Below are 26279 nucleotides of genomic sequence, written 5' to 3' on the forward strand. Positions count from 1 at the left end.
TTATGAAGTTACACCATTGGTCAGCCGGATCACGTGTGTTAGGTCCAGCCATATACTAGGTTTTGACCTAGTCTTGTTTGTCTAAATTTGAGAAGTTGGGCTGTCATCATTGCATGATCTTTCATCAGCGTGGGAAAGTACATGTGAGTGAACAAATATGTGTATATGCAGTCTTTTCATTCTGCAATCTGCTGATTGAGTCATTGTACTGGATGGTTGCAATGTTTATGCAGCTGGTACAGCCAGACTGACTGCATGGCCTATGCACCACCTTGTAGAGCTGCCCTCCACAGTCAGCACTAGCATGATTAGGATTCAATTTCAGTCTGTGGGACCCCTCACTGCTCTGATAAAGAATGCCTTTGCTGTATGTGGTGTAAGGACTGGTCGCCATTTTGGATCAACTGGTCAGAGGACATTACCATCGCATCACATAACCACACGATCATGGTTAGAGAAAAATGGTCATCTCATGTGGACTGGGTACTTCCCGTACTTCCTGTAGACGCCTATAAAATTTGTGTTAGTTAGCTACAGTCAACTAGCTTTGCATAGCTAACACCTATACTCTATTCCTAACATTGTCTTATAATCCACCTTACAAATTTGTAATCATGATTTAGTAATTCATTTTATGAGACTAATTAATTATGGGACTGATACTTTTGCATCATTTTGATCACAGCATGCGGTAATATATGTTTATATCCCCTGAATTCCTTGGTACGTATATGTGAGGATTATTAAGATGGACGTGTTTTAATTATTTATTCACACTATTCTATCATTTGTGGAGGTGTTTCCCCCTAGAGTGGCATGCACCGCAAAAATATAGAAATCTGATATAGAAATATGAAGCCGAATATTTAAACTTTAAATATGATGAATAACCGTACTGGTTTATTACAAACAATAAAAATATTTTAATGGGAATCTGGCTGTAGTTATACATTTGCCTTGGTTCTGATAATTAATGGGAGCCCATTGTTGTGAGAATGATGCACTGCAAGCAGCTTATGGAAAACTACTTTCTGAAAATGGGAAATTGTATTTAGCCATGAAAGATTTTTTTATGGATAACACATTTTTCATTTTCACTTTCTACCAAGTCTCCATTACGTTCAAAGGGACATTCATCAAACCTTAAACTGTCATCACTTGCATTATATACTGTGGATATTTGTCTTTAATCCACTAAAATGATTTTAATAAATTAATAAAAATGCATTTGCACGGATACTTCAAAAGGTGTTTCTGGTTCATTTCTTTTTGATGTTGTGTGTGGCACTCAGCTAGTAGCCACCATTTCATGCACCAGTTATGACAAAGAGCTTTCACAAACGGAGAGGTATTTTTTTCCTTCAGTGTCAAAGTTTTAGCTTGTTATCCGATGACAGATGTGCTCGAGGTTGCTGTTTTGCTAAAGCCGCGTTTCCACCGCAGGAACTATACCCCGGAACTAGGAACCTTTTGAGGAACTCAGTGCGTTTCCACCGCAGGAACTAGGGTCTAAATTTAGTTCTGGGGGCTTTGTTTTACCCCCCAAAACGTTCCTGCTCGAGGGGTAGTACTTTCCGAAAGTACAGGAACCTTTTGGGTGGAGCTTGCAGCGCTGAACATTTCTGATTGGTCGAGTACTCGCAACATTTGTGTTGTATTTATTTTCCGCCATTACCCGCCATGTTTGAAAATATGCAGCGGCAAACCAATTTATTTTCATAATAACTTCAAATCAAACTTGTATGTTATGCGGCGCAGTAGCCTACTTTTGGTTATAGCCTGTCAACGTCTTGGAATTATAACGTGTGCTCTTCTGTTCTTTTCTTGCTTTAGTATTCGTTTTATAAAATGCTAAGCATTCGTGCTGGGACAGCATATTACGTAGGCTACCAAAACATTCAAACGGATTAATTCGGTTGCTGAATATTTTCTTCCGGATTTTCTTTGTTAGCCCGTTGTAATTGACTCAAAACGTTTGATACAGTTATGTGAGGTATGCGGTAGTTCTGCGTAATTAACATTGGTGATACAGTACAAGCAAACTGGAAATCGCCTTCCGCACTTTTTGTCCGGGTAAAATAACAGGTTAATTCTAGTAATCTTCCCTTTAGCTTTTTCAGACTGCCGTAATTTTACTCAATTTTACTGCCATTTTTCAATTCCACGAAAAGACCAGGAAGACTATGGACTAATTTATGGTGCATAGTTCGCATCTGGAGGGCACACTTCGCTGCTCGGCTAGCAGTAACTTCGAAGGAAAGCAAACGGTGGCTGTACTACTACGAATTTACATTTTCACGCAAGTCCGAGTTTTCGTTCTATTCTTGTCATTTTGCCATTAGCCTATATGGAATTGACGACGAGAAAGTAATCAAACAGCAAATTGTTTACAACGTGTGCATGTTTTCTGCTGTTGTTGCCAGTTATACATATAAATGTGAATGCATTCTGTCGCTTCGGATGTCAAGACATGAAAGCGAATGTTCGCATAAAAACATAATGAATGTGTTTGAGAGGATATATGAAAATCAATAAATACAAAAGTAACCATATATAGTCATTGTTGGTAACCCGTTGTATATAAGTGAAATAAACCCCTCCGGGCTGTCCCGGTTATATGGACAGATGGACCGACGACAACGTCAGTGGGCTAATTTGCCTAATCTTCGCGGTACTTTAGACCCCGGTGGAAACGCAGACAACCATTGGCTGCAGGAACCTTTTAGTTCCTGGTAAAGTAGTTCCTGGGACTGAAAGTTCCGGGTAATTTTGGTGGAAACGCGGCTTATGATGAAGAAAGCAACTTCCCAATTGAGCGATTAATATAAAATTGTAAAAGTGTAAAACACTTTTCACACGTCACCTTATAGGTTAAGGTTTGAAAAGTTTCCATAGGTGTACACTAAAATTTGTCATCAGCTAATTTACCTTTTCTTCATTAGGAATTGAGGCTGCTTAAGGTTAGCTAGCTCCTCTGGCTAGTAACCCAGTGTTGTTAGCGAAATCATACCTCGTCAGGCCTGAACACATAGGCAATTCTCTTGAACTGCTTTCATAGCTCTTTTTGAGTATTTAACAATTGCTTGTTCAGACAACAGTTACTGACACCATCGTGTGTGAATGACATCAGTCTGTTCACATTGCAGATACTTGTTGATTGTGCGAACTGGAGAAGCCCCTTGCATTGCTGAAAAAAGTTAATGTTGACAAAGTTCCACGTTCCATGTGTGAAAATGATTTATGGCCAGAAAAATGAGATGAAGGGAAATGGGCCGGGGGAGCTCCGCATGGTCAGTCTGAAGCATTGTGGCAGATAGCACAGGTCAGAAGATACTTTCACATCATGCTGGCGTTTCCATGGCAACTGAAATGGGCTTCTTGCCTTTTGCTTCTGTCCACACAGCTGGGTACACGTTTAACTGGGCCGATGGCCCTGCAACCTGCAGAGTAAGACTCCCTCCAAGAGACATATATTACTGTGTACTTTAACCTGAGTGCTGGTAGACTGGTACATCCTGCTCTTGGCAGTTATTGCAACCGGCATTCAATTTACAAAGTAGTAAAAATAAAGTGCCTCGATGATCATTTTGCCTGTAATTTTGCAACAGGTGATTATGTGAAAAGCTGGTCTTTTTCTACCTCTCTGTCAATCTAGCTGCCTGCATGTTTACTTACTAATATTAGTCTCACTGGTCTCACTCGCAACTGGAATTATAGCAAAATAAATAAATAAAAAATCTTTTCGACCTGGAGTTATAGGAGGTCGCAAAGATTGATGTCTGGATATGGACTGCGTTTCCAATGCAAAAGGATTCGAGTCATTGCAGTTTCAGAGACCTGTACCTGAAGGCTTCACCATCTGTTAGATTGACAAAATGATTATTAGTCGTATGCTGCAGTGTTTGATGTAATCCCCCCAACACGCACACACACACACACACACTCACAGGCTCGGCTGACAAAAAGCCTTTAGGTCCAGTCTCATCTGACTGCATTGATCTTAGATCCATGCACAAGCAGTTGCGTACAGCGCACGCGTGACGCGTGGCTTGGGCAAGTGATAACGGTAAGCTTCGGGTGAATGCCGTGGCTTTGACTCATCTGCGCCAGACTGCGACGTCGATGATCTCTGGATCGCTCAACCCCTTTTGTTTTCAACAGCTGCAAATGAAGCAATCTCTCCTCTCGTCGTGCCCACTCCCACTGCTTCTGCAGTAGGCTTATTCATTTACCAAGTTATCTCCGCTACTTTCTAGAGGAGCTGTCTCTTCGTTTTCAAGTTGCCGTCCTCGGTTGTGTCGTTGTATACGGAGCTCTCTGCCATGAAAATGCGGGGGCCATTTTGTCTGGCTGAATTCCAGTGTCGTTGTTATGCAGGGAAGGCTTCTCGTCTACATACAAGTCACGTCACAAGAACAAAGGGGTTCATTCAGAAGGACAATTTGATGGCTGTCTTTTTGGGGGGTTCAGCTTAAAGGAAACCCTGGTTTTGTTAGTGATTGGTGTGCAGTAATGAAGTGTCATCAGGTTGCATATGCGATACTGGTGTGAAAAGGGCACGCCCTTGGCAGGGATTTCCCTGCTCCCATCTGTCTGAGCCTAATTTGTAAAACGCAATAATTTATGCAAGCAGATTTGAGGCCAAGGCCAAGGGTTTGCCTCTGAGATCACTTTAGCGTTGGTCATCTGATTCCTGATGCTTCCTGCTGACTCTGGCCTCATCATTGCTGCGCAAATGGCTCGGAGATGGGCTTCCACGGAGATTCAGTGATCCAGCTGCGTCCGGAAAAAATGAGCCCCGCTCCAATGCCTCACAGACCACACGGCGCACACCAAAATCTATGAGCATGTTCACCTGGACGACTGAGACAAAAATAAACCTTGCCTTTGGCACATTTAACTTTTGCTAATCCCTTCAGAAGAAAAAGAAAACCGGAGAGTTAAAATGAATGTTTTTTTTTTATTTTTTTTTAAAGACCGTTTACCTGCATTTCTTTTTTTTTTTTGACCATGACTCATTTTCCAAAGGCGCATATACAATGCAGTGAGTGGAAAAAAGTACCCTGCAGAGTTGTGCTCTTATGAAAGCACCACCCCCATACACCATGTTCCACACAGCATGACTCCATAATGGAACTCCTTTCTCTAATACGCAGCAGTGAAGAAAGTGCTGAGCGACCAGCGGAGTCTTATGGCTGAATGCTGAAAGGCACCGTTTGCTCCCCACCTTGTAAAGCTATTCAAATCAATTACGTTACATTACACAGAATCACGGCTTATATGGAGATGTATAACACAATACAACTTCTTACAATATGCATATTAGCTGGGAGTGAGATGTATACAGTATATTACTTTATCATTTCATTTTGTTCTTGATCAGGTTATGTTTAGCTCTCTTCTGGATGTGAGGCCTCAGGATTTCTAACCTGGAAACTAACGGCATTGTTTGGCTTCATTCACGATTGTCTACTCTTCCTGCCTCCCAACTCCCGTGTCCCTGCTAGGATTTTTTTTGTTTTTGTTTTTTTAAACCCCAGGAATGCATCCGTGTGCACATGGCCACTGTCCTTTTAACACTCACTCTGGACTTTTGTTGAATTTAAATTAATATCTGTCACGGTCCAGTGCTCCAGGCCCCTGGACAGTTCCGGCAGTGGTCTCTCCCATCTGTCTGGTCCCAGAAGGCTTTGAGGAGGAGGAAAGCGGAGCGTGGAGAAGCGAAGAGACACGGGCCGCTGGCTGCTTTTGTCTGTCTCATCGCCATCCGGGAAATGGAGTCTCAACATTATCACTAGGCGTGACGCTGTGCTAATGTGAATGTGTTTCTGTTTTATCCTGCTGATGTTTACAACATTGTCAGATTTATTTTGCTATTATATATGATTGGCCTCTGTACATTTATGCCCCATTTTTAGGTTTTATCGCTCTTACATTTATTTCTACTACAGTATACGATTATATAGTGAGCTCCATAATGCTCGACAGAAAGACAGTTTTAAAAAAAAAATAAAAAATTGGCTCTGTACTCTACTATTTTAAATTTGTAATAAAACAATTCACATGTCATTAATGTTCAGATTCTCAGCTTTTATTGAAGGTTGTGCAGAGTGGTTTTTACAGAAGAGTGCCCCCTATCAGACCCCCAAAGGAAAACAGACAGTTTATTTTGCTGACAGGGGAGTCAGCAGGGTTTGATTTTTTTTTTAAAACTTACTAGATAAAAAATACTACCGGATCAACATTATGTAAACCTTAAGTTTGTGTCTTTGATGGTGTACAGTGTGCATGGACTAAAGAGCCTTGGAGGGCCATTCAAAAGGGAACAGGTCAGAGCACAGCTCTACTACAAAGGTTAACCTGGTTTGTTAGGCGTACAGAGATTGAGCAACCAGGATTATTACTATTTTGTTATGATTGTGTCTTTATTTGATTAAATACTACACACTACATTTTGCACTACTGTACTGTATATTGCCATTATTGAACCCACTGTACAAAAGCTTGCATTTACTTCAACCTGGCATTCCTCTTTGATTCTTACCACTGCACACCTTTGACTCTTTCTGCTAAGGTCGCAACATGCACATAAAACTCTGAAACCTGTAGTCCAGGGGTCCTCAATCTTATCCAGAAAGGGCCGGTGTGGGTGCAGGCTTTCATCCCAACCAAGCACTGACACATCTGATTCTACTAATCACCCACTAGAGTCTTTGCTAAGGAGTAGTAGTCACTCAACTATACACTAGTGCCATAGCACAATTATATCCATGCAGGCTACACACGCTAGAGGTGCTTCCATGTCAGCCAAGACAGATAGGGATCCATATTGAGCCACACTACTGGCGGATCATTTGGAGTCTCATTATGGTGCCATACAATGTTGCGGGGTAGGGTGGTGGGGGTGGTTATTTATCTTTAAAACATGCCGTAATTTCGACGTGGTGAAACCAAAGTGTATAAAAGTGCATACTCTTAAAACAAGCTGAGAATATGCACTTTATAACCATATGTGAATTGTTTTATTACTAATCTAAAATCGTGAGTACAGAGCCAAATCAAGAAAAAAAAAAAGTGCCTTTTCTGCAAACGTTATGGAGCTTACTGTATTTGAATAGGAATAGGTATGAATGCAGTGCCCATCCATTCATCCCTGCACATCATAACAAAGACTACACCACCTGGGTCAACAAGGGACAGAAGGTTTCCGGAATGACTGCATTCCATGTGATGTCAGCATGGAATTCCAAGAGGAAGAAATCATTAGCAAAGGGCAACAGCTGACTGCAAATTTCAACCTCCAGTGACCATTTTAATAAAAAGCAGCGATAACACTCTATAAAGACTTAACACTGGTGTTTCTTTTTTTTTTTTTGTTCACTGTGTGTTACTCCAGTGTATAAATTGAAAAAAAAAGTTAATCAATAGCCAATTATTACTTCACCAATCATGTGTAGCAATATGCAGGGTGTATGGCCTGGTACAGTGGAATTCAATAAAGCAATATAAAGCAATATCCAGGGTTTAAATTGCAGGAGAACAGTATTAAGAAAGTCAGACACAATCACAGAATGAAGTGCTTAGCCTGTCTAATTTCACCACGATGTTTTCACATGAACTGTTCAAACAAAACTGTGATGCCTGTATTCTCTAACACTTGTTAGACTAGTAATAGTGCTTTTCTGTGCACGTCATTAGTATCATGGTGACACAACCATGGACATCTGTACCAATCAGCCCCTTTTATAATCAAAAGAATGACACCAAGAAAGTTAAACCTTGGTTATAAATAAGTGCAAGGCTAGGAACTATACTACACTGCCAACTATTCATTTAATTGCCCTGAATCTTGTGCAGTTGTTTCTCTTTCATCAAACTCTTGATGTGAGGCATTGTTCCCAGGTGTGCAGTGGCCTTGCCTTGCCTTTGAGTGGGAAACGCTATGTGACACACCCTGAGCACACTGAAGGGCAGTCAGCAATCCCCAAACCTGTCTAAATAACCCTTGATGGAGAACTAATTAATGACGGCTGAACAGACATGGTAATCACATATTATCTAGCACTCTAATTACAAGCCTTGTTAATTCCTTACGTGTTTGATTGATTTAACAGTTCATTAAAGCCCATCGCTTAGTTTAGAATTCCGAAAGACTTAGTGGCAGCCAGTGCTGTTATTACTGCCACCTTTAAGTCACCCAACGAGCCTTGGGTTGATTTGATTGTCTGTTTATGATAGTCTGCTGCATTTTCTGCCAGTGCAGATGCATTTTAATTAATGTTAGATCGCATTACTGTATGTTTATTAGTGTGTCCTTTTGCTTGGGGCGAGTTATATGGCTTGTATACGTTCTTCATATTATATTTATCCTTTTATACAGCAGCATTTTTTTGTATAAAATCCAGGTTCGGTACCTTGCTCAAGGATACCGATACAGCGGTAGTGCCAATCCAGAAAATTGAACCTGCAACATTTGGATCAATATATGCTTCTGAACACTTCGATCTTTTCTGACCATATGCGCATAGCACCTTGGTTTGCCTGTTTATATGCAATCAATGTGTCTTTTTCACTCATTTGAGCATTTGGTATCATAGCTATGAGTGGAACTCATAATCTTCCAGATTTATTTAGAACATTATTTCCACCCTCAGTTATTCCTGTGTACACTATTTGCACCACTGGCCAGTTGTTTTAGACATAGCCCCCCCTAAATCGCCTAAAATTGCCTTGCCTACTTGTATTGAGAGAATGCCAATATCTGCTCTTGAAGCAGAGAGGTAAATGGCTGCTGACAAGCTGCAGGGAGTTGGCCAAGAACAGATTCACAAGCTTTCCAGAAAGATGGATAATACATTTAATTCTGTGTTGTTTCTTGCCTGGTTTTGGGCTTAGTTTCAGGTTTTATGCCTTGCCGGTGCTTGTCAGACTTCCAAAAAATTAAGGAAATTAAAGAATAATATCTTGTCTGGTCTGATTGACACTCTTACTCTTTGTGTCAGGCAAACTGGCTCCAGAATGTGTGGCACATTCAAGAGTTTGATTTTCCAGGATAGGATGAGTGTAGTACCAACTGATTCAGCAAAGACTGATATTAATCGGCAAACTATCAGCCCTACACTCTTTTAGTGCTGACGTGGTTTTCTCCTGAATAATTTTGCCATTTGAAGTCAGGACTTGCTCCAGATCTCTAGAAAAAATTTTTTTTCCGAGTGTATAGATACCACCTTGCCAAGTCTCCAATGATTTCTGTCCAATTTTAATATACCACACCTCAATGGATAAAGAGCGGAGGAAGATTTGGTTGCTTTTACAATATGCAATTTTTCATTTACTTCTAAATGAAAAACTAAACATACCCATCTACCTGTGCTGCATACAGAGGCACTGCATCATTGAGTAATTGAAGGTAATATCGGAAGGCCATACCAACATCGCAATATGAATTCCTGGATCAGACGTTGGCCATGCTAGTATTATGTGATAATGATGGTAAACTATGTCTACAGAAGAGCACCTGCCGTTTCCTGAACGATCAGGAAGACCATACCGATATCCCTCCAGCGTACAAGCTGAGATCCTGGATCTGACATCGGCCATGCTAACATAGTGACAGTGATGGTAAACTATCTGTACAGCAGAGCACCTGCTGTTCCATGAACGATCAGGAAGTCCAATTCAATATCCCACTTGCTAATACATGGCGTCTGATGATACTGGGATCAGAAAAGGACATACTACTTTTCAGGAGTCAGTGCCCAGCAAACACCTGAATTTATTTATTTATTTTTTTTAAGCAAATAATAAATGTTAACAGAGCACAAGCAGTTAATTGCTTATTTGAGCTTGGGTGATGTCCTTAGCGTTGAGCCTGATATAAAAACAATGGATGGCCACCTGCCCATGAATTTGAGTGTGGCTATTGAAGCCTTAAGGGGGTGTTGTGGTAGCAGCACAGATTCTGAAGGAGAAGGGAGTAGACAGCGTACAGCCTGGCAGAGAATATGCATTTTAATGCAGAAGCAGGAGCTGGTCATGCGGCTATGCCAGCATTGGTCATGAACAGAGGCATGCGGAGATACAAGTTGGCAGCAAGCAGAAAATACCAAATGTTAGCAGCACATGCAATCATATGTATGTATGCATGTTTTGAGCTTGATTGATGCTGCGGTGTTGTGCCTAGCGCTCAAAAGCAGGAGATGACTATCGCCATTATTTTTGAGTGTGGCCTTGGGAACTTTAGGAGCTGCCATGGTAGCTACACCAATCCTGAAGGAATGGGCAATTGTAGCGGCTATAAGGCAGTCCTCCGCCTTTGGCAGAGGAGTTTAAAGCACAGCCAGGGCTGGGCAGCATTGCTGGAATCAGTGATGAATGGAGGCTCATGAGCAACTGCATAATTATGTGAAATGGAATGCCTGCAATAATGACTTAAATAATAGAAAGAACGGAATTTATTGAGACTTAAAGCTGTTGACTAGGTTCTCATCAGGCTATTTAACAGTAAATTATTTTCTTGTTTGGACCCCCAGAACTGCTAGAGGCCACTACTATAAAATTCTAAGACTTGTCAAAGAAATGAGATGCCATTTCAGGGATTAAGCAGCAAGCGCAGAACAGAACCTTCATTTAAAATGACTGAGCAATTTTTTGCAGATTCATCACAATTTGAGATCTAGGGCCTTGTCTGAACCAGCGCACAGTTCCCCACCATAGACTACACACAGACTACGCAGAGCGTACTGGAAAAGAAAGCTGCCAAGTAGGCAAAATTTCCTTGGTAATCTTATTTCTGCTATTTGCCAGACATATTCAGACTCCTCAGGAGTAAACACCAATTTTGGTCTCATAAATATGGTGAGCAGCTTCGTTTTAAAAAGGAGGCTTAACTCCACTGACATTTTCCTTCAACGCATGAGCAAGGCCGCACAAGGGTGGAACATTAGGACACTTTCACAGTATAGTGTGGAGGATACTTATTTCTTATTATTATCATTTAATCTTATTGAATAAATTTATAGCTTTAATGACATTGGCTTTAACTGAATAAATAATACACTGAAACTGTTATGCTATATTATCAGCCAAAAATTGCTTATAGCAGTTTATCATAATTTTGCAGACACAATCTAGGAGTTTAGAGAAAGGCATGTCCCAGAATTTCAATCAGTGCAAAATTCAAATAACACAACAGAGAAGCGAGTCGTGTTTGGTAATCCTCTCGGATACTACCTATGTAAAAGAGGACGTCAATGATGCGAGTTTTTCTCGATAGGCAGGGAAGCTTGCGTGAAATTACATAATAATTCCCTGGAGCTCCAAGGGAAGCAGCAGGCCCTGAGGTCTTTCATCGATTGGCCAAGCAAATGTTTTCAGTACAGTAATGCGACTGCAGGAGGGAAATCGGTAACTTGTCAAAAAAAATTTATGAGGCAATTTATGTGTAATATCTAATGCATCAGCACCAATAATGTGCATTATGAATGAAAGGCTAATAGCCATATGTAAATACACAGAACTTTAGCAAAATGGGAAATAAGCTTTGCAATAATAAATATGTTAAAATGGTAAAATTCAGGTAATACAGGTATTACCCTGTTTTTGGTACATTGTGGTAACATGCAAATGGCAAGCTGGAACACTTTACCAAATCTGCAACTTCTAGAAAGGAAGAAAGTTCGTTCAGAAACTACTGAAACATCAGGTTCGTCTCGAAAATGAATTGGATTATTAATGGGATAGTCACTTGGTGCAAGATGTGAGGAGATTAGGCTATATACACTACCGGTCAAAAGTTTTAGAACACCCCCATTTTCCCTGTTTTTATTGAAATGTATGCAGTTGTTTGAATGTACTCTGAAATTAAAGCATAGAACAAATAAACAATTGGAGATTTAAAAAAAAAGAAATCATGGAACCGTACTGTTTAACACAATTTAATATAAATTTTCAACTCATCAAAGTAGCCACCTTTTGCAGATATAACAGCTGAACACACTCGTGGCATTCTTTCTACAAAGGCAATCAAATATTGTTCGGAAAGATCTTCCCAACACTGTTGCAGAAGTTCCCTAAATGTGTTGCACTTGTAGGTTGCTTTGCTTTCACCCTTCTGGGGTTTCAGTCTGGACACTTAACTCTGTGCTGGCCATTCCCTGATTTGTCCAGTCTGCCGTCTTGTTCTTTTCTTTTAAGGTGGTTCTGACATAGCCTGGAGTTATGTGTTGGGTCATTATCTGGCTGTGGGATGAACCCCTGACAAACTAGGCATAGACCAGAGGGTATTGCATGGCGTTGCAAAATGCTGTGGTAGTCCTTTTGGTTCAGGAGGAAAAGTCTCAGATGTCCTGAGGGTACAGCACCACATTTTACAGTTGCTTGTGACTGTATTGCTACCTTTGCCAATGGAGCATTACAACAGTGCTGTGGGTGGTAAACATTCAGTCACAGCCGCCCTTCCAATTTAAGACACGTGTGATCGCAGAAATTCCCGGTGGACTTCTCGGTCATATCAGTGCTGTGCTATGAGGTGAAATTGAGAGTCAGATGGAACCCATTTTAATGTGTTCTGTGGTCTGCAGTGTGAGAGAACCTACAGGCTGCTGTTTTGTGTGATGTTAACCCATTAATAATCCTTAGTATCTTTTAATCCCAACACAAAAGAGCGTTAAATTGCAAAACAATTTTGCCTGACTTTCACATGCAATATTGCTCCCAGGTTTATGATCACATTAAACAACGGCATGCATAACAGGCATCACGCATGCATTTCCAGTGCAAATGGCCCTGGTAACATATCATAAGGATGTCGTCTTGCCAGTGTTGAGGCAATCTTGAATTGCTGCTAATTACCGGTGTTGATTTGTGCACATCTAAATGAGCGTTTCTGAACAAGTAAACGGAAGCCTTAGCTGAGATTTAATGGCCCTGTGTTTCCAACCATTCCCGGATGTTTTGTTCTCCTGCGTTGGGGGAGGGCAGCCCCAGGGGGAGAATGTACGCAACAAGTGAGACATTTTAGTCATCGGCGTGTAAAGCTGAGATTTCTTCACCAAAGCTAGGAAAGGAAAATCTCTTAACCCTATTCCCCTCCCACTACTCCCTCAACATGGAGATTTTTTTTTTTTTTATTACCGTCTGAAATTTGGCCAGAATGCCAATCTGGCAGTCCAACCGAGACGGAGCCAGAACTTTTTTTCAATTTAAACAGGAAGTCATCGCTGACCTCCCCTTCTCCTAGCTAGAGCTGCAGGTCTCTCGCCTCCTGCGGGTTGCCCATCTGGAGTATGCAGGAGGAATATTTCAGTGTCAGCTCCTACCGGCCATGCCTTGAGCTGTTGGGAATGCCCTGACGCGTCATGTCAGGACCTGTCGTTTACGAGCAGCCTGGAGCCGTTCTCATCGGGCCCGGTTTAGGGCAGCGGGGCTGTGCTTGAACAGTCCTCATCCAGCACACTAGCATCCAGTGCCCATTCTGTGAAAACCACGATGGTTTCTGCTTCACAGTGCTTCCTGCTAAATCCTTTTTTACATTTTCACTCCAAAACCCCTTCTTGAACAGGGACAATTGTAAATGTGCGCTACCCAAATTTACCTAGAATCCTGATGCACTGATCTCCCTGGTTTTCACAGATTTGAAATTGAATTTGAATATACAAATAAAATTGAATTGAATTTTTGTGCATGCGCTGCATGTCTGGTAGAAAATGTTTTCTTCTATTTCTAACGCATTTTTCCCCCACTTGTATGGCTGTATTTAGATGACTGCCAATTTACACATTAATTGAGAGACAGAGAACAGTAGTGCCTGAGTTAAATGATATGATCTCAATCCTGGGAATCCATTTGAAGGAAACACAGTGGGCTGGCCTCCATTTGGCTTGAATACCAACAACATAGAAACTGGAAGCAAAGTGGGTAAAGTGGGTGTTACTTGGATTACACAGATTTCACATGGCCCTCTAATTATGGTCCCTAGAGGGGAATCTCACGCACGAAGGAGAGCCAGAAAGGAGCTTAACCTGGACCCATGTGCTGACAACCGAAATGGCTGGTGGCATGACAGCCTGCAGCAAGGAACAGCCAGTCTTAGCGCGATCAGCCATGTGTGGCCATCCAGATGTTAGAGCACCTCTCCAGTGCATCGGGACAAATCCTAGTCCATTGCAAACGTGCTGAGAAGTATACCCCTCACTGAACCAGCGCATGTGTGCTTAAATCTGAATGTGTCTCATCTCATTTAAACAGAGCTCATCTTGACACGTTTAAAGTTAATGTCCGTTGCTACAATAATCTTTAAATGGCTGCTGTTATACACATTGCTTACTCTGAGTATCAGCCCCACTGATATTGAATGTAATGCAATGGTCTCTCTGTGAAATCCATCACAAGAGGTTAGGATCAGGTTAGAGCATTAATTCCACTAAAGTAGTCTATTAAAGCACACAGTTGGGCAGAGATGGGTGAACCCTTCTCAGTCAAAGTCAGATTTTATTGTACATATTTTCTTAAATGTGATTAAGTCTTAAGTCCCGTTTTGTGCTTCTGCACCCTAAGTAACAGGCTGGTCATCATTTGATATGCATACAACACAATGTCAGCCTGCTGGCTTGAGAGCCACCTGTTAATTTCTCCTCCCCTCCCCCCCCTCCTCTCCTCCTACAACAGTGTTGCTTATGACCTTGTTCAACCATTCTCTCCTGGCTCCATTCTACGCCCCTCTGCCCTCCCCCACCCTCTCACGAGAAGCTTCTCGTCTGCCCCAGTCCTATCGGAAGCGTTTGCTGAGAGTTACCAGAAAATTGCCTGGGTAGCCAGCTGTAATCTCCCATGAAGTCAGGCTGCTCTCTGCTAGGGTTCTACACAAACAATCTGAGTGGATGTCCCCTCACATAAACACACAACCTGTTGCAGTCTGTGCAGATTTTTCCTTGCATGAACGAATGCCCTACCTGTCACAGTCTATGTGCATTTATCCTCATATGAACACCCAACATGTTGCAAGTGTGTGTATATTTTTTCTTGTATGAACACCCAATCCCAATCCGTTGCGGTCGGTGTGGATTTCCCCTTGCATAAACACCCAAACTCACGGTCTGTGTGGATTTCCCCTTGCATAAACACCCAAACTGTCGCGGTCTGTGCGGATTTCCCCTTGCACAAACGCCCGACCGGTCACAGTCAGAGTGGAGCACATGCCTCTGCACTAGTTCTCATGCAGAACAACAGATTTGACAGGATGTAATGTCAAAACTCAACACTTCCAAGAAGAAACCTTTTCTTTTTTTCAAGCAACTGCTTTTTGGAATAGTGATGCAGAGCAGAGAAGCAGTATTCTGGATAAGCTGCGGTGGCCTGATGGCACTGCCAAAGAGGCCGAAGAGGAAGGTGATTACCAGAACCTGGACCAGGAAGTGGGTCAAATAGATATTGAGGAAGAAGAGGATCCCTAGTGTGTTTTACAGGAAATCTGAAACCCCTAGCTCACTGCTACGTTGTTCATCGAGTGGGTTAACTTGTTGTCCCACGCTATTCCATACATGCTTATTGCAAAATTACGTTTGTATGTTATTTGATTAACGTAAATGTATTGTTTTCAACATACAAACAATAACTCCTTCGACAGGATGTACTTTAACCACAAAATATTGGCTTTCTTTTCTTGGCTTTATGAAACCGGTATGAGTTTGTTTGTGGTTTTTTTGTTTTTTTTTTAATTCATGGTTCAGAGATTACTTATTCTTCCAGAAAATGCATCTCAGTGGGAATCTCCATAGAAAAGCCACTTGTTCCGATAGTTGCTGATTTAACTGACAGACTACTCCAAAACAAAGAAGCCATGAGAAAATGCATCATCACAGTCTTTTGACATTTACCAGATTCACAATATTGTTTTTGCATAGATTTCCATCCGTTTCCCTGGTTACAGCATGCAGTTACAGCAGGAAAGCTAAGTGTTGGTCACCTTTGCCCTCTTGTCTCTTCACATTATTTACTGGTCACATGAGCATGCCTTCTTTGGTAGTTCTGAGTGAAATGAATATTTAATTAAAGTGCCCCAGCCTTTTCTCCCCACAATTCATTTCACACTGCTTCCAGCAACTGCCTATATCCACCCAGTTCAGATTTCATAACACTCTACCAGTGAACTTGTTTGTTTGTGTTGGGGATGAGCTTAGTAACATATATACTGAGGGGAGTGAAATTAGCCTCTTGTTATTAAACACTTGTAAGTCTTGGCTAATGCACAAAGGGAAAATTCTCCAATAGCATTGTGTAACTAGAGCCAGAATGACGCCCAATCTCTGTGACTTTCTTCACTCAAAGTATTATACCAGGGCCCACTGGTGATTAGTTATTCATTTAGATAGGCTAATTGCTCCTCACTAACTGATGAGGTTTACTTTGAAAGAAAAAAAAAATATTGCCTAGGACATACTGTGATTTGATTCAATTAGAGAATTGGGAATGGTTCATCTAACAATCCGGCACCTAAAATGTATAGATGACTTTGCCAAATTTGTAAAGGATCACTTGACCAGCATCCTATGCACCCTGTCCTAGCTGTTGGACAGATGTTTCTGACAGATGTAAGGAGAGAGACTCATGAGGGCCGTTGGGTAGAAATGTGCTTTGGTTGTTGTTATCCTCTGACCTTCGCTAGCACTTTAGCGTTTAATCGGAGGAGACTCTGATACTGTACTTGAATCTCCTAGACAGATTGTGTGCTCCCTGGCACTTTGACAACCTAGCATGCTTGACTCTCAGAGGAAGACATGCTACTAAAATCTGGCTAGGAAAAATCCCTGTTATGTGACATGTACATGTTGCACTGCAGGAAGAACCAACTTGTTTGCTTAATATAGGTATTATTATAGTCATATCCTTAAAATAAGTGTTTTTTTTTTAAATCTTGGCTTTTGCATTCAAAGATTTTTTTGTTGCTGCTTATTCTGCCTATAGTTTGTTCAGGGAGAGAACATGTTATATACTCCTGATATTGAAATTGTAAATGTATTTTGGCGTAATTATGAATTAAAGGGCGATTAATAAAAATTGAGGGCGATGTTAAAAGATTAGTTTACCGTTGGTCAGTGTTCATTATGTATGTAGTGTGCAGGTTCGGTAGCTTTGCAATTTGGAGAGTGTTGACTTAGTTTATCTGTGCCTGTAGGTGGTTTATCTGAGAAGGAGTGAGGGTAATATACTGTAGGTGAATGATTGCAGCAATGCTGGCTTTCTGGTTAGGAAGTATTTGAGTCACACAACGTTCTGTGCTCCTTCTGTATTCAGGTATGTCCAATCTTCAGTATAGGTGTGTGGATGGTTCAGATGATTTATCTCCCCACAAACCAGTAGTTACTGGACGCACACAGGTTTTATTGCTATACAGAAAACACACAAAACGCACAGAAAAGGAGGAGGGAAGACTGTAACAAAGACCAGATGTTTAGAGCAGCTCCTGCATGCATCTCTCCTGCATTCCATCCCTTGAACTCACTGCAGGCAGAACAGAACAAGTGCAATAATCTTATTGCCTATAGTTGCGGTTGCAGACTGGCTAAACTGCTCTCTCTCTCTGCCTCTCTGATGGAACCCTAACAATGCCACCCCTCCACACACCCCCACTGTCTGACCTATGCCAGGGTACCATCTGGCCACCAGCCGACGCCATCCTCCCCCAAGCAGAGGAGGGAGTCAGCCACCACCATCTGAGCCCCTAGCCAATGGATCACCATTAACGGCTGTATAGTGCAAGACACCAAAGTATGACTCGCGGGTTGGCATCTTTCATGCAGCGAGGCCATTGAAGGGAAGCGTGGACTGAATAGAGGGTCTCTGCTGTTCTGTACTTCGCCTCCCGCTGTGGGGGGGGGGGAGCAGGGAGATGTGTATGTATGTATAAAGGAGAAGTTCACCACAGAGAACCTGTAATACCCTCTCAAATGCCTGCTGGCAGTGCTTTGTCCACTGGACCGGATCTGAGGCACCCATTTGGTCAACTCTGAGAAATCTGGAATACATCTCCTGTAGTTACCCGCCAGTTCCAAGAACTATCTAACCCCTTTTTTTTTGTCTTGGGCTGCATGCTTATCTACTTATCTACTGTCTTATCTACGTGGGGGGATGTACCTGCCCACTGCCCAAGTGGTACCGCAGATACCATACCTCCCTCCGTCCAACTGCATACTTCTTTGGGTTGGCTGTAAGTCCCGACCGCCTCTGAGACTTAAGCACCACCCCCACATGCTTCATGTGCTGCTCCCAGGTGTCATTATAAATGGCTACATCATCTTAGTAGGCCCACGACATATGCAGAGTGGAGCCACAGCACCCTGGCATTGGAAAGTAGCGGGGTACCCTGAACAGCCTGAAAGGAAGGGTGAGGAATTGGTATAAACTGTATGGAGCGGAGGAGGTCTATTTTCTTTAAACTCGGAAGACAAGGGAATCTGCATATAGCCCTTGGTTAAATCCAGCATCGTGGAAAAAATAGCTTATGCGCCCAGTCGGCCCAGGAGGTCATCAACCCTAGGGCATAGGATAAGCATTGAAACATGGGACATCATTCACCTTGCGATAATCCACACAGAAGCGCGCAGATTCATCCTGCTTAAGCACGAGCACAACGGGGCTGTTCCGTACACTGGTTGATTCCTCTATTGCTACCATCTCTAACCTAGCCTGCAATTCAGTCTGCACAGTTTTTGTTTTGTGTTCTGCCAATCTATAGGGTCAAGAATGCACCGTCAGTCCTGAAGATGTTTCAGTATGAAGGGTGGTGAATAAGATTTGTGTTCCCTGGCAGGGGGAGAACATCAGAGCGATGGTCACCACAAAGGGTTGGAATTGGCAGGTTTTGTCTCCTCCAGACGCAACCCATCTCTCTCAGTTACTATGGTGACAAGCGTAACAGGAGTCGCCTCTCTCCTAGCTTTTAGGAGGTTGAGGTGGTATATCTGTGTTGCCCCCTCCACTGCTCCACAAACCCATAGTAAACATCTCCTACTCGCCGTGTGACCACAAAGGGTCTTCTTCAGTTTGAGTGTCACAACTCAAGGGTGTGCGAGCATGGTATCAGGGCGCAACCTCGTGACCATAAATAACTGTCACTTAATCAAAGGCATGGTGTAGATTATCATCCCGCAACTGCTCGAGCAGAAATTTTTCCAGGATTTATATGCCGGAAGTTGTAACTTTCCGAGAGCCGGACCTTCCACAGCGCCTGCACTCCTAGCCCAGATTGCTGAGCTTCTCTGGTGAGAGGGGGATGCAAACGCATGGACTACTCCTCTGATAGCCACCCGCCGCAGACAGCTGCTATACCCTCAAAATTAGCCAGGTACACCACCGCGTCTTCCGTCGAAGACATTTGTGGCGTCTGAAGTCCGGCGTACCTGCCCGTTGGGGTTGTCGGCAGTGACTGTCGTGCCGGGTTCAGCTGCAGCATACTCCACAGGAGAGCCCGATCCTCTGCCTGCCCCTGTGCCAACTCGAAAAGGGTGGTGGTCTGTCTATCCTGCAACACTACCAGTAGTCAGTGCTTCCCCCCAGCAGTGATTCCATCTGCCTCGCTCCCACTTTACATTCCGTGGATGTTTCCACCTCTGTTGCAGTCTCTTCTCCCAGTACAGGCCAGCACTATAGCTGGCTTAGATGTCCTTAGATCTCCCAACGAACCACTCAGTCCTTAGTCGTTGAACGTGCACAGGTTTTATTTATGCATAGCATACAAGCAAAAGGAGCAGGAAAGAATTAAATCAAATCAAATACATTTTATTTGTATTGTGCTTTTTTTACCGAAAACTGTCACAAAGATGCTTTACAGCATGGCAAAAAAGAGCATAGACGAAGCAAGATAAACAACAGAGCAGGAACCTAGGAAATAAAACCCAGGCCTAAACCCCCAGATAGCAAGCACGGAATAGCAAGGAAGATGGTAACAAGGACCAAACGTTCAGAGCACCTCCCACATGCATATATCATTCCAGCCCCCGACCTCACTACAGAAAGATATAGTGTTAGAAATAAGTATCCAATTGCCTGCAGTTGTGGCTGGCTAAACTGTGCCCTTTTCACCTGCAGATGGTGCCCTAACCACGCCCCCCCCCCACAAGGTGTTTTCACAGCAGCACTTGCTTTCTAAGCCCCAAGGACAGTGCTATCAGGAGCACTTTATAATTCAAGCCACTTGTGTAATGAGCCTACCCCAATAAGGTGTTATATTTGTTTGTTATATTTTTGTTTAGATTTAGTTCCTATGCCCAGTAATGCATTGCCTGCTGGTGGTAGTAGTACCTGTTATTTATGGAAAGGGTTTTTTGAGCTATCAATGCAAATTTATAGACTTAACTTGGAATTTTGAAATATAATAAGCAGAGATCGCCAAAGCCACTTGCCATGTCTTTTGTGAAAGGTGCAAACAAGTAAAGAAAAATAAGCCTGGCATTGTTAGCTTCTCAAAGCCAATCACTTCATAGCATGTTTCATGTTACCCTGGTAATTTGAGACATCTGCCTGGGTGCAGCCCTGCATAGCAACTACCTTCATAAGTATAAATTATAAGTTAAAAAACACATGCCAACCAACACAAATATTTAATTGCATGTTCTATATGACCATGTGAAATGTTTAATATGGCATGACAGTCTGTATAATTTAACATGTATATTGATGTCCTCATAAAAGCCTTATAAACTGCTTGTAAAGTTATATAATTTCAATGGAATGCCCTTTGGTGAGTGAATGGACGTAGATCATGGTGGGGGGAGGGGGGGGTGTGGCAGGGACACTCCCCACAACCCCCAACTCCAACTCCAATTTTGGGAAAACATGGAATGGTCCCCCTGAATATTATCTTTTTGTATTGGGTGGTACTGCTAGAGCACCCCCCCCGACCTGCCACCCCAAAAAAAAAAAAAAAAGATAAAGAATATTTCTTGTTGGTTATCCATTTAAATGAGATCCATGTCCTTGGGTGAGTGTACTATTGTCATGTACATCTCTCTTCTGTGCAGCCCAGCAGGAGACAAACAACCTTAAAATGCTCCCACAGATTAAGGGATTTATGCTTCAGCTGATTACAACTGGGGAGCTCTCCTATTTCATGGATTATTGCGTATAATATTGTATATCATGATATGGTGTACTATGGATAGCTCAAAGATCTGCAGAATGGTATTTTATCTACCAGGATTCTTTCAGGGCTTAAGCAATCCTTAGTGTCTTGTTGTGGTCACTATAATGTGTTCCCATCATTTTTCACAAGCATATTAGCTCTTGGAAATTGAAAATACATTTTTTCTCTTATAAACTGAGTCATTCATCCAAATGATCACATTGGAAAAAGAAAAAAAATTGAAAGTTTGAAAAAAAAGCGGAATCATTCTGCATAAATTCAATTCACATCCATGTTATTTGACTCAGGTGTCAGAAAAAACTCAGGAAAGAAATTCTTTCTTTGCTGACAGTGTGTGTGAAGAAAGTGAGCACAGCATTGATTATGGCTATTGATTCAGTGGGTGGCAGAGAAGATGGTCTTGTTTCCCCATCTCGCCCACTAATTAAATACCTCTGGCTTACCATCCTGGAGCAAGAAGGTGGGAAGGGAGGGTGCAGCCACAGATTTTATCGCCATCAAGCTCAGAGAAAAATGTGTCACTAAAATCATTATCATAATTCTCCAGTTACATCCAATTTGTGGCACAGAAACACCCCAGACCCCCCCTCTGCCCCCCACTCTTTTTATTTATTTATTTGAAGTACAAACAGTACTTTTAATTATGCCAGTTTTTCTTTCCTCCAGTGAGAAACAAACAAGAGAGATTAAGACCTGTTTATTCCTGTCTCCTGTGCGTGCCTACAGCAGATAGGTGCTGTGGAATCTTTGCCATTGTCTTCTCAGCGTGGAAGCGATTGTGACTCCCAACTGGAAGCAGGTGGACCCACAAGGTTGCCAGGTTTCCCATGCTGAAGCAGTGGGGGGATTTTTATTACACGGGATGCCATTATCTCATAAAAGGTCTAAGGATTGCGCAGCTCTTTGCGACCTGCACCTTGTTTTGTGCCCGCATTGCACTGTTGACGTTGCTGGCTCAGTTCCGGATTTCTGCGCATCAGGCTTGAATGGCAGTTTGGAAAGTATAAAATCTGGTAAACAGCCTTGATTCTAACCACGACTGCTTTCTGAGATAATATCCGCTGTCCATCTGCCAGTGAACAGCCTGCAAGCTGCGAGCTTCCACAGAACCTGACTCCCGGCCCAGTCAGTTCATCCAGAGTCTGCGCTAACTGATGCACCCGTTCCTTTGAGTCATTGTATGACTGCCTGCAAGGCACTTGTCAACCTTCCCCGCGAGTGGCTGTCAAGGCGGGCTGTTGTGGATGGAGCTCTGCCAAGCAGAGCGCACATGACAGGGGAGCTTGACTGAGAGGGGTTAGCATGAAAATGCCCTGGAGTCTGACCCCGCACCCGCCCCCTTCGCCTCTGAGTCACATGCTACCAGAGGGAGCGGATCCTCGCACTGACAGATGGAGGAGACTAATAGTATAATTAAGCACCCGTGCCGACTGTTCCTGTTTACCGCTCGGTTGCTATGCAGTGACATAGGCTGGTCCCTCCTCCTCCTTCCCTCTAATCCCCACCCTCCCTCCCTCCCTCCCTCCCTCTCTCTCTCCCTCTCTTTGGCTTGCACACAGGCACACACACTCTCGCCGGCAGAGTCTGAGCGGCAGAGCTCTGGATGCAGACAGCACTGCGGGGCAGACAGCATGGTTACAGCGAGCAGCAGTGGAGCGTGCAGTCTCTCCATGTAGCCCAGTACGATTGGCTTGTGGGGGGGTGTCAGAGGAGTAGTAGCAGCAGACGGAGCCAGTGTCTGGGGGGCTTGTCTCCGTTTCCACATTTACAGTAGAAGAAGAAACCAAGAACTTTTTTTTCTTCTATTCATTCGACACTCTTCTTCCGGTTTTTTTATTTTATTTTATTTTATTTTTTAACTTTTCTCGTTTTGTTTACTTGTACGTTTTCGTTTGTTTTTTTTTGTTTTTTTTATTTACTTCTTTTTCCCGCGGTGGGTCTGGGTCACTGGGTGCAAGGAAGAAGGGCTGCATGCATGACACTCCGCAAAGGCGAGAAGACGACCATCAGCATCCAGGAGCACATGGCCATTGATGTCTGTCCTGGCCCCATCCAGCCCATAAAACAGATCTCTGACTACTTCCCCCGCTACCCGCGGGGTCTCCCCCCTGCAGCTCCCCCCGCCCTCAGCCGTGCTGGCTCCCTGCGTTCCTCCGCCAGCCAGCAGTCGGAGGGCCTCTCCTCTGACCAGGCCCACGATGAAGACGACCTGGATCGGGCCTTCGGGGCTGCCGCACCCCCGCTCAGCAAGAAGGAAGAGGAGCCCGACGTGGAGGGATACGACTCCGATGATTCCAGTGAGTAACCCCCCCCCCCCCCCAACACCATTCCCAGTTCATTATTGTTCTGTACTAGTCTGTGTATCTGTTGTACTATGAGAGCCAACTGTTGCGGTGATGATCTCCTCCACGTGGAAGAAGAGCTGGCCAGTTCATGGGGATGGCCCTCCTCCACTGTCGCTTGCATTTCATCAGGTGTCACGGTCCAGACCTCTGCTCGGCCAAGTTGGTTTTACGCATTTGCAAATAATAATGGTGCCACCTGCTGCCGTGTGCGGTTGCCAGATATGATGATGTGGCATGTGATGCATTTGGCTCCAAGGGATTGGCACGGCTGCTTGAGATCATTGGTTAAAAAAACTGCAGAATCGCCGTCCTCACGACTGCGGAGTCCGTTGTGTCTTTGTGTTTGGTCAGTGTTCCCTCCTGAGGATTTACGAGGGGGCAGCTTTCATAGTAACAGTTAAGACAAATAATAAGCTGCTAAGAAATCACCTTCATTCAGGGAGAGGATGATGCATTTTAGATATGTCAGATTATTATTTGATACATTGGATCCATTCCCAATAGCTGAGGTTCAAAAATCTGGTTAATTAGGAGCAGTGAAAATACAACATTCAGGTGTTTTGGGTTAAATTGTTGAATTGCCTTTTCAGTTTTCAGGCTTCTTCTAAACGCTAATAAATCTGAAGCACCACCTGATTACAACCTCTGCAGTTATAATGTTGATATTAGCATGCCATGAGTGTATTTGCTATGAGGGAAAGCACAGGTCTCATCGATTAGAAGGTTGTGCGGGAGAGAAGCAGCCGTTTTTTCCTGTTGCATTCTAGCCTCTGCTCTCCGCTCCCGGTGTGCTCTGTGAGACCGTCCTTATTGGCCGTCAGGGTTTAGTCACAGTGCATTAGCACAGAAATTATCGGCTAACTCGGTAAACCCCTCTGCCGAGTGATCCCGTTTGGGATCCGGAGGCTCTTGTTTGCGGGTGTATGAGGATGGATGAAAACAGCTCTGCTGCAGCGCCGGCTCGGAGACGGACAGGCAGACCTCCCCCCCCCCACCCTCCCGAACCAACCGGTTGCCACCTGTGCGATGAGGTACCAGCCCCGATCGATGCCTGGCGGCGTTCGGCGTTAAGCTTGAGAGCGTGTGGAGGATCGGCCAGTTCCGAATTAGAAAGTCGTTGCTTCATCTTTTAATCCCGTGTGTGTGTGTTCGGTGCGGCGTAGAGAGCTTTGATGTTGATGGATGTTGTGCCGTGAGTCTCCAGCACACATGGGTGTCCTGTCAGACGTGGCTGCAGCGGTGCTTTCGCTGGTTGTCGGTCACTCGGCCTCGTATACAGGGGGCTGCGCTGTTGTGCAACAGGCACTTTGTCTGCATTTCTATTGAGCTGAATGTTGTTCTGCTTTGTGCTGAATGGTCCACGAATGACGTTTTAAAATCAAATCACCTTTCTGTATGTATACAAGCAAAGCATTCAAATAGGCTCATCTTATAATGTTAGTGGGGGTATATATTACATCGTTTTGTGTTTTTTTTTTTTTTTTTCCATATTTTGCGATATTATAAATGTAAACACAAAAATCAGAAAGTCTTTTACATTATATCCCTGCATTTGCATTTACGTGGAAAAACAATGGAAATGAGTCTGTGGATCACAGAATTTAATGTATAAAGGGAGTATTTATCCTTCTGCAGGTATCCATTCTTTAGCCATGTTGGAGAATAAACACCTAGCATTTTGTGATGCCAGATTACTGCCCATTATTATTAGATTTTCAAAAGCCTGAAATCTACTCCTGTATGCATATAAATCTGTAACTGCATCTAGAACTAGCCGTGGTGCTTGCTTTTATTTCCCATCTTTAGGTAAGTTCTTCAGTTTATTCATAAAAACCCATTCAAAAATTATGATTACTGTAGTGCTTCTGTGTTGTTACCCATGAATTAGCCTTGAATTTGCTGTTACTTTTTGCCTGTGATCGCCTTGAATTTCCAGTTCAAAAGGCTGCTTACTTTAATGGGTAGTTAAGTTAGGGTTATTCAACATAATAATACCAGCATTTTTGTCTTTATATTCCCCAACATGTATATATATATTCCCGTTACTCAAATAAGAAATGGACTTCACTGACTGGACCAGAACAACCAAGCATAGTCTGTGAAGCAATACAGTTTTTCCCCTGGAAAGCACAGAACAATGCTGCAGAATAGTGTTTGGCTATTTTAATTGATGCTCATGTGTTATTTTTAAAGATATAAAAAAAAAAAAAAAAAAAAAAACATTCATGAAGAAAATTTGGTCAACAGCTCTAAATGCTGCTTGTTAGCTTTATGTACAGGTTAAAGTGATATTGTCCTTTCCAACCAAAAGTGAGGTTCATTTTAAGAGAGGTGTTGGCACTCCGAGTGCCCGGCTTGGTCACACTGTGCTTCATCTACCCTTAGGAGACAAGAAAATAAAAGCTCCTGCAAATATTTCCAATTCACAGTGTCACATTGACATTTTTTTTTAATTTTCCCTACATATTTCCCCTGAATGACATTTACAACAAAAAAAAAAATGCATAAGCATAGGGATTTCACTGTTTCAGATGTGACTCAAGGAGAGACAAAAGGAAGAAAATTGGGGTTGCAATATCTGTAAAGTCCTTTTGTTACTGAAGTGATACACATGCAACAGTAAACATTGTCCCCATGAGGCACGCTGTTTCATAAGCCAATACATTTTATGTTGTCCAGTGCCAGATATGAAAAACCATGCAATAGCAGCATTGAGAAGACAATTAATTGTTTTCTGTTTGTTAAGTGAGATGCGAGATGCAAACAACCAAATTGCAGGCTTGTGCCTGTATTAA

The 26279-nt window shown here is 42.9% G+C and overlaps 1 protein-coding gene across 4 annotated transcripts in view; it reads left to right on the forward strand.

Annotated features, from left to right (window-relative positions):
- doc2b (double C2-like domains, beta) overlaps positions 1-26279 on the forward strand; it is a 191428-nt gene that overhangs the window by 74689 nt on the left and 90460 nt on the right. For 3 of the 4 annotated variants that reach the window (XM_064349921.1, XM_064349922.1, XM_064349925.1), the window contains one exon: positions 23254-23436. In XM_064349921.1, the coding sequence (XP_064205991.1) occupies positions 23254-23436 (183 nt within the window). Of the gene's footprint in view, positions 1-22692; positions 23437-26279 lie in introns of those variants that run through there. The other variant, XM_064349923.1, reaches the window with a different exon arrangement.

This window comes from Anguilla rostrata, chromosome 9 (genome assembly GCF_018555375.3).
Source record: "Anguilla rostrata isolate EN2019 chromosome 9, ASM1855537v3, whole genome shotgun sequence".
Classification (NCBI taxonomy): domain Eukaryota; kingdom Metazoa; phylum Chordata; class Actinopteri; order Anguilliformes; family Anguillidae; genus Anguilla; species Anguilla rostrata.